General features: G+C 45.4%; 1 protein-coding gene across 1 annotated transcript; it reads right to left on the bottom strand.

The window, feature by feature from the left end:
* Positions 1 to 893: 893 nt before the first annotated feature.
* Positions 894 to 9219, bottom strand: DMRT2 (doublesex and mab-3 related transcription factor 2). The gene is made up of 4 exons (XM_084832124.1): positions 8940 to 9219; positions 7819 to 8353; positions 5819 to 5921; positions 894 to 2438 (listed from the first exon to the last, which is right to left on the bottom strand). The coding sequence occupies exons 1-4, from the start codon at positions 9092 to 9094 to the stop codon at positions 1390 to 1392; spliced, it is 1842 nt and encodes a 613-aa protein (XP_084688250.1). The 5' UTR covers positions 9095 to 9219; the 3' UTR covers positions 894 to 1389.
* Positions 9220 to 9466: the final 247 nt, after the last annotated feature.

The raw sequence follows: 9466 nt of genomic DNA, 5'->3' as shown, positions 1-9466 counted from the left end.
TGGCGCCAAGAAAGGGAGGCATGCGCCAAGCCCTCCCTCCCGGTGCAGCGATTAAAAGCAGGCCACTGCCACCTCTCTGTCTCAGCGCCTGCCACATCCGAGTCACGGCACCATTTATGTTGCAGAACTCAGAGTCAGAGAGACCACGGAGTGAAAGAAAAAGAGTTTTTCTTTATTTAACGTGCAGGCTTAAGGCTGGAATCACTTCCAAAGAGCCAAAAGCCCCAATTTACATCAGCAGATTGTTTTTATAGACATTATGACACATATGCAAAATCTCCCCCGCCCCTTTCTGTGTGGGTTTGCAGTATTCAGCATTTCCTCTCCTAGCACCATTGTTTATAATACAAGAAATGGGTTATAGGGTAGCCATGATAAGCACAGAACAGCACAGAACATGATATACAATTCTATGACCTTAGCCTTTGTTGACAAGATAAGAAATTCCTGTGTCTCATCAGCTTACAAACATATATTTCAGAGAGCAAGAGCTCAGCAAGAACATGAAGCATGAGGCTACTTAGTCTGACCCCCGATATGGCTGCTACACCTCTAATACTAAATTTGAGAAAGGGCATCCCAAATGCCTTTTTCTAAGCTGACAAGTAGGTATCTAAGGAAAATAGCATGTGAAAGAAACAGACAAAAACACATACTATGTATCTACTCCACAGAGACAAGCCTGTGTAAGTTCAAAAGCAACAGTGTAAAATTGTACGAAGAAGCCACAGTCCAACATATGCTTAAGTGATTTTAACGCATGTAACCCTTCATTGGATTATGACCAAATCTTTGATGTTCTCCATAGGGAAACAGCGGACAAAAATATACAAGATGTGTGGGAAGGAAAACGGAATTAAGCAAAAAATGAAAAAACGGGACACCCAATTTTTGTTGCAAAACAATTAAATATTTTTATTTCCATATGAAAAACATGCATATTTATGTACACTTTAAAATTACCATTTACATCTCAAATTATACAAAATTGTAATGATATAATGCAATGGACATCAACTTTGCAAAGGGCATGGCAATAACCTTTACACTAAAAAGTTTGGGAACAGCCAATTCACAAATTGTTTATGAATTTAACCTGCAGTAAATATATTATTAGCCATACTGAAATCAGCTGATACCAGTGGAATAAAAGTTATAATCCTGAACTGCTTTACTGAGAAATAATTTCTGACAAAATTACTAGAACTTCTTCCAAATATATTTTGGAGCAGGGCATGAAGTATCTTGCACTCCAATCCTAAACTTTTACTCAGAAGTTAGTTCAACTGATTTACTTCCTGGTACATATGGTCAGAATTGCTACCTTAAGTGCAAATACACTAGCTTGAGTTGTTTGAAGATCACATTATCTGTCTATTCAAAAGGTATCTATTGAGACACATTGGTGACCATTGAAGACGGTCGCTTAAGAATTGATTCAACAGAAAATGACAGAGGCTCATTTGTTGACAATTTTGTTACAACTTGTTTCGCTCCCAAAAAGTCTTTTGCATATCTGTCAATGGTGAATTTGTATTTTTGGTTTTCTTTCATGTTGTACTCTCTGTACTTCTTGGATGCTTCATCAAACGTGGTTTTTAACTCTGGTCCTGATTTGTGGTGTAGCGTCTGTTGGAATAATGAATGGAACGGACTATACTTGGATGGTGGTGGTGATAGATGCTGCTTGGTGATTTCTTTACTGATCTTGCTGAAGGAGTGTTCCTGAGCAACCAGAGTCTCCTTGTCAGAGATCTGTGAGAAAGTCCTCTTAGGGGGTGAGAAGGCTGACCTCTCACGAGTCTCCTGAGGGACATGCTGGACTTCATTTTGCAGTGGCTGAATATCTCGAACATGAGGAAGTAGGAATGAGTTTTCATTATTTGATGACATGTCATGTTCAGGGTTTGGACAATCCTGACCTTGTGAAGTCTTGGGATCCCAGATTGCCCCAGGTTTGAGGGACTGGACTGCGGAAGCATTTAGGAGGCACTGCTGGTACAGAAGGGCATCATTGAGGGGACCACACTTTGGCCACACAAGGAACCTGGAGGGTAAAGGGTATTGTCTGTAGGTGGTGGCTACACTCACATTTGATGAAATCAGCTCCATGTTCCCTGAACCTGAATACTGCATAGTTAAATCTAGACAGGTTGGCAGGAAGCCACAAAACTCCTTATTGGAAGCGTCAACCTGGTTAGGGGTAAAAGCATTTTTGTAAGGGTTGCATTCAGTCCCATGCACCATGCGGTTAGGCAGGAAAAAGGCAGCAGCCTGTGTAGCTTCCATCATTTCTCTTTCTTTATACTCCCTCTCAAGCATGATGTTCTCCAGTTCTTTGTCAGCAAAAGCCCGTCTTTTCCTCATTCTGTCACTCACAGGAGGTGGCAAGGATGAATTTCCTCCGAGGTAGGGATCTGCTGGAATGGGACGATAACCTGAAAAATGAAAAAGAATTAGTCGTTTGAATACAAAACAAAAACGAAAAACTTGATTATCTTATAAAAAGAACGAGTAAAATGCTGGGAGTGCTCATGCGGAGGGAACCAAGTATCTTTTGCACGGTCATTGGCACCAATTCCCACTGAAATGTTATTGCCACATGTATAGCACTTTTAAGCATACACAATGCTTTATTATCGTTATCAATGGGTGCCTTCAGATACTGTGGAGATGTGGGGGCAGGGAACATGAGTGACCTGCACTTCTTGCCATGCTTCCCAACTAACATCCAAAGGAAAATGTGCAAACTTCCTCTATAGTAAGATTTATGAGTCATCTTTGCCTCAGGAGTTCACACATCTCACTACAGGAGAAGATTTGCAAATTGTGCAAATTGGGAGGGGGGGCAGAAACTGGAAGTGCAAGAGATGTATGCTTTTTGTTCCCACAACTATCACTTTTCACATGTCCAAAGCCAGACTATTAACCTCACAACCACTGCATGAGATAGGCCCTTTATGTTCCCATTTTACTATATTGATTCTGTTCCTTTATTGAGACAGTTACAATATCATTGCCAAAGATATCTATACCTATAGCAGGTGCATTTCTATTCTCTAAAGATGAATCGCTACACAGAGATGGTAGAAAAAAATCCAAGGAGTACTAGGAGAAAAGAGAAAGAAAGTTAAGACAAATCAGGGAAAGGAATGTGAGAAAGACTGTTCTCCTCTGGAGGGAGTAATCTGTTGAGAATGTGAATATTGGGTCAAATCGAAAAAGAGAGAGAGAGACATAATTTAAAAGAGATCATTTTGTGTAACTAGACCACAATCCTGTACACTCTTATCTGGAAGGTAAGCTCAAACTAAGTTCAATGGCCTTTACTCGCCAACAAGTGTGCAGAGTTTTACAGTCCTGGCCTTCATTATTTTAGCTTGTTCTCCCTTCTCTAAGGGTGCTTCCTAGAACTACCAAACAGCATTGTGCAGCTATTCCATCTTTTCCTCCTTAATAGATTTTTTCTGGTAAGAAAAAAGGCAGAAGCAGCAGTGCAAAAACACGGTACGGTTACAAATTGAAGATGACATCTAGACCCCCTGTAAAATTCTGTGAATGAGGCAAGATGATTGCACAAGAAAAGCCTCGTGTGGAAGCACCATAAGTGACTTGGTTACTGGTTACTAACCAGAGCCTTTATTCAGAAAAACATGAGATTCCAACAGAAGAAAATCTGGGATGAGCCCTTCAAGCCATTATGAGGAATCTGCATTGACCTATGAAAAGCAATATAGTATATCCAGAGAGCACAATAGTGTCAGGTTCACCGTAAATATCAGTCTTTGATTAAGAGTTCCCATTTTCAGGCATCATTGCAGAAAATTAAAATTAAACTATCTTGCAATCCATTGCCTGGTCATTAGACATCATCCATACTATTCCAGCTGAACTGTCCCTTCTTCCCACAGGACCATCTACCACCAGATTCCCTGTGGGAAGGATCCTAGAGACTTGTTATATTTTGAAATTGTTTACTGTGATGTTATTAATGTATTTTATGTTACCCATAAGCAGTGCTGTGGTGGTGTAGGCACTCATCTACTGAGTGCCTACACCACCATGTGTAGGCACTCATGATAGTCCCCAAAGTCACACCCCCAGGGAGAGTCCCAAAATTCAGGCAGCTGTGTTGATCCACATCAAGAAACCAGTTCTAGACGTTTTCATCTCCACCAGGAGCAGGTCTTTTGTGAAGCTAATGTGACTTAATTGCCCATTCAAGACCAGCCACCCCAACAGGGAACAATATATTGTTGCTGGGAAAATTCATCCTGTGCCCAGCTACTGACTAGATTCGCATGATCACAGAAGAGGAAATAAGCCACGAGAGAACCTGGAGAAGGTGGCTTGTTGCTGTGGTTAACAAATCACCCCAGAACCTTAAAACAAGCCACCCTTGCTGGGTTCACATGACACAGCAAATTGCACCGGCAAGGGTAATTATGCAAATCCCCCCATCTCAAAACCAGCACATGTGGCAGGGGAATCCATGGCACATGCGGTAGGGGATCCAGGATCCTGCAAATAGGCCCACAACGATTGCAGCTAAGTTCAGGAGGAATAGGAAAGTCTGAGGGTAGGGTGGCAGATATCAGTAATTGCTAATTAAAAAAAAAATTGCCAGTGCTGCAAACCTATAAGCCCTGGCTGCACTATACCACAGCTTATAAGCAGCCTTGGAAGAATTTGTACCCTGAAAGGCAGGATATAAATCGTTTTAAACAAACAAATAAAATATCAACAGCTTTTTTAATGATGCATTCACACAACCTCAAAAACTGCAAAGAAACTAAGCTAGATCAATTTGCTGGTGGCTTTTAAAGATTTGGCAACATCTTAAAATTTTATATTACACTTCAAATAAAAGAGATGCAGTAATGGTGGAATTGTTTCCAAAAAGCTTGTACTTCTCTTAACAAGTACTTCTGCTATTAACTATTTTACCTATTTCTCTGTGAAATAAAGTATATCATCAAATATTGTTAAGTTATATTGATTCTTAAATAACCAAAAGCATTTTAATATATGTTTATGTTTAAATAAAAAAGAAAAATTCTTTAAAATATAATTTTCTCAAGGGATAGTGTCTTGGTTTGTGTGCTTTTGTCAAGAGCAAAATTCTACTTTTATTCAAATCTTCAAAATATCACAGCAGTATTTTCCTTAATCAGTCAACTATTTGGTTAAAATCAAGGCAGAATGGGAAGAAACCAATAATTAAAATGCATTTCATTATTTGATGTGGATGGTTTGGGTTTTTTTTATCTTATTGAATTATCTTTGGTGTTAATTAAAGCTGCTCATTCCAGGCATTGGTTTCCTCTAACTTTGTTCTAGAGTCTAGATTGCCTTTCCCTTATTATTTTGATTATTCCTCTGAAGTAGAGCCATATGAAGTGCAGTATTTTCTACATTTCCATATTAGTGTTAACCATTTTTTTAGATCCTCAGTTAACAACTAAACAGACTCAATGCTTCTTTCTAGCAGAATATAGTTTCTTTACATTGTTCCCCTTAGATTCTGATTTCTTCTGTGGTCATGATACAATTACCAACACACTTCTATACAAACTCCACTAATTTTTACCAGCAGAGTTAACATGCATGATCACAATCCAACACAGAGCCCTTAAGCCCACTGAAATCTGTATTGGACTGTGGTCCATTAGTATTTAGAACTGGATTTGTTTGTCTAGCACTCTGTTATCATCAGAGTAACACAAGGAAGTGCCAGTGTTAGACATTTTATATATCAACAATAACAACCCCTAAGACACCTGAAGACTGAAAAATTCCAAGTGTCAAGGTGTATTACCTTCTAAAATGCTTTTAGCCAACAAACTGGGTGTCCGGACATGCCTCTGGTACACTGTCTTGCGCTCAAAGTTAGCCTGTTTCCCAGTAAGCCCCTTCTTATCCTAGTAAAGAAATTTAAGAATTAAGAATAAGTCAGAGGAAGATGCACAGATTATTTCTTTCCCTAATAAATTCTGTATGATGATTATTTTTAATTGTGACATGGAAAGAATAAGGCAGTACTTTTCCTAATCTGTGAATAAGGGTTTGTTTGTTTTTTAAAGAAAACAAAAGAAAGTGGGTTGTATTCAATGCTAGTCCTACTTAGAGTAGACCCATTGAAATGAATGGGCCTTAAATGAGACCAACATTGAATGCAACCCTTTGTCCTGATTTGTATGTGTATTGATCAAACCTACCCTGGCCCTAAACACAATACTTGGAAGTAAGCCCTTCTGATGTTAATGGAATTCCTCCTAAGTCAATGTGTTTAGGGTCCAGGTGTCAAGCTGTGACTCTAAGCAAACAGGAAGGGATTTCACTTCCAAATACTGGGCACAAATTGTCCAGCCAAAACTCTATGCAGCTCTGTCCTATTAACATTTACACAGAAGTATCCAAGTGAGTTTTAATGGAGTGACTCCCCAATAAGTAAGCAGCCTTAAAGTCCTATTGATGCCAATAAGAGAGATTTAAGTATATGTTTTGACACTCCCACTGAAATCAATGGTACTTATAAGTGCTAGCTTTGGCAGGAACTTGCCCAATGTATTTAGATTCTAGATTCAGGATGTTAGGAAGCAAACCAGAGGGAGGGGACAGAGAATATACTGCTCTACTCTCTCTAAAATGTAAATTGCATTTGCTCTTGTACATGACTCATCAGGTATTTGTTTAAGAAAAAAAGCTATCTTAGGATTTGTTTCTTTCTGTCCAATGCTGCATGACAGAGAAAGGTCTGACAAAGACATTACTTAAATAACAGCACTTCCTCGAAATTAAAATAGACTTTACATATGATAGATAGGTGTTTGTGTTCTAAGAAAACTGGGATTGCTGAAGCCTCAGTGCTCTATACCCCAAGGAATCTAAAGAAAAAGATTGGGGAAATGTCAGTTTTGGGATATTTGTCACAAGGAACCCGCAAGCACTTGCGGTCTATCGTGCCTTTAATTAAATCCTTTGGGGAAGACATGGGAAACCCTGGGAGGCATTGCATTTCAAGCTGGGAAGCAGCTACCAGGACACCTATATCAACACACCCCAAAGTCAAAGGCATAGTATTTGGACTGAAGCCGAATCAGGCTGGCTGAAGACCAGCATCTTCGACTGGCACCACCCAGATCTGGTCAGGTTAAACAGAAAGAGGCTTAGCTTAAATCCAAGTACTGTAGCTGCGAAGGCCTAGCCCTCCTGACACAAGCAGTGATGATGCTATCATGCATGAATAGACAGAATGAAAATACATGACTTTCATTAAAAAGAAGAAAAAAAAAAGGTGTTAGTCACCCACACCGTGGGGCAACGACACTCCAGGCACATTCGCCCGATCCTCAACACAGTTCATCGAAGTTCCTTTGGGAATCCTTTGAATGTGTTGAGCATCCCGGTCCTGTCACGTCCAATGAAAAGACGCCCTCCCCAGCTTCGCTGCCGGTTCAATTCCAGGTGCGCAGTCCCAGTCCTACAACCCGTTTACTTGGAAGTTAAGTCCCATTGCTTTCGAGAGGGGCGAAGCGCTTGGTGGCACGTCAAGAAAGATCCAACGAACAGAAATGGAACTTGACTTCTGAGTAAACCTTGTGAGGACCCTGCTCCTCCTGACCATTTGCAAGACCCTGAAAGACACGCCGTCTCTCTTCCACCTCGTCTCCTTTGCACGGGAGAGAACGACTGCAGGGGGGTGGGGAGTGTCTCTGCAGAGCTCCTTCCCCGTTGCAAAAAGAAGGGGGGGCGGATCCGCCTGCAAAGGCGCGGCAGGCGCGCGTTCTCCCCCGGGGCGACCGGCCGGGAGCTCACCTCGGTCGCCTGCTGCCTGCGGAGCGCCACCTGGGCGGCCATGACGCGCTGCCTCTCCACCACCAGCAGGCAGTTGGCGCACTGGCAGTCCCGCCAGCGGCAGAAGCGCTTGTGGCCTTTGAGGCAGGAGACCACGCCGTGGTTGCGGCAGCGCGCGCACTTGGGCGTGCGGCTCAGCTTGCGGGTGTGCGACTCCCCGGCCACCGCGGCCCGCTCGGCCGATGCCAGAGGAAGGGCCAGCTGTGGCTGAGGAAGCGGAGGCTGCCGGAGACGCTGGCCGGCTGCCCCGCCGTCGTGGTCGCCCGCGCCGTCTTCCTCCCCGTCCTCTTCGTCCTCGTCCTCTTCGTCCTCCTCGTCCTCGTCCGCCGCCAGCCTGGGGCCGCGCTGCGCCGCCGCCGGAGCCTGCTCGACCTCGTCCAGCTCCTCCAGACTCTCCACGTCGATTTCCCAGACGTCCCCGCCGCGGACAACCTGCTGCTGCCCCTCAGCCATGGCTCGCGCCGCGCGGCTCCCGCTTTCTCCTCCAGCGCGCTCACTGCAAGGCACACACACACAGGGAGAGAAAGACAGCGCGCGCCGCCTTGGGTTAGGCGTGCAGCGAGGAAAAAGCCCGGCCCGAGCCTCTCTCCCTCTCTTGCGCGCGCGCCACCCTCCCTCCCCGGCGCAAGCCGCGCTCCGGCTCCCTCCGCGAGTCGCTGCTGCCCTCCTCGAAGGTACTTAAGGCGGCCATCCTATGCCTCTTCAGGCAGAAGCAGTGCTACAACTCCCAGCGTCCCCCAGGCAGCCATGCTGGGCGTTGTAGGCCTTTTTCCTGTCTGAACAGGCATAGGGTTGCGCCCTTGAGTTCGCAGGGGCTGACTTGCGAGCGTGGGCCTGACTGGGCCGACCTCGCCCCCTCTCGAGGGCGAGAGCCTCGCCCCCTCCCGCACGCGCAAGACCGAATGTGGGACCTCGGGGCACTCGCTTTGGCACACCCGCCGTCGCCCGACGCTTCATATATTTCTTCGCAGGGAAACAGAACGACGCGTCGCTCTCGCCGCACAACGTCCGACGCACGCCAGGGCCAGGAAACATCGGAGGCCCAGAGGGACTCGACTCGTCGCGATGCGGTCGCGGCTCACCCCGCTCCACGCCAGCGCGCCGAGGGGGCTGCCGTTCTCCGGGCAAAGCGGCCGTTCACGGCCTGGGCCCCACAAAGAGGCCCGCGACACTGCGCGCTGCCCCCGCTCTCCTGATGGCCCAAGCGGGACTCGCTTCGCCACTCGCGCGCCTGCATGGGAGCCTCGGTGGGGAGACGGAGCGAGAAGGAACGCGGACGGATGGGCGCGACGCCCACAAGAAGTGGCCCCCTAAATCCATGACCTCTCAAGTGCTCACTCCCGCTGCAGCGACGCGCACTTGGCGGGCGCGCCCCGGCAGCAGCGTGGCTTGACGCAGCCTGCACTAGAAAGAGGAGCGGCCCTTATCTGTCACAGCAGACACCCGGGTTCTTATTTGGATCGAGAAGTTATAGGCTCTAACACAAATCCTCGGGGTTTCACCTCAACACTCCCCCCTTTTCCCTCCCCCGCCCAGCTCGCTCTCTCTCTCTCTCTCTCTCTCTCTCTCTCCCCCTCCCCCCTACACACGGGCTTGGTCTACTCTGACA

Source organism: Heloderma suspectum, chromosome 2 (assembly GCF_057233095.1).
Source record: "Heloderma suspectum isolate Gila_16-S chromosome 2, 16-S_ref, whole genome shotgun sequence".
Taxonomy (NCBI): domain Eukaryota; kingdom Metazoa; phylum Chordata; class Lepidosauria; order Squamata; family Helodermatidae; genus Heloderma; species Heloderma suspectum.
This window is presented reverse-complemented; position numbering and strand designations above follow the sequence as displayed.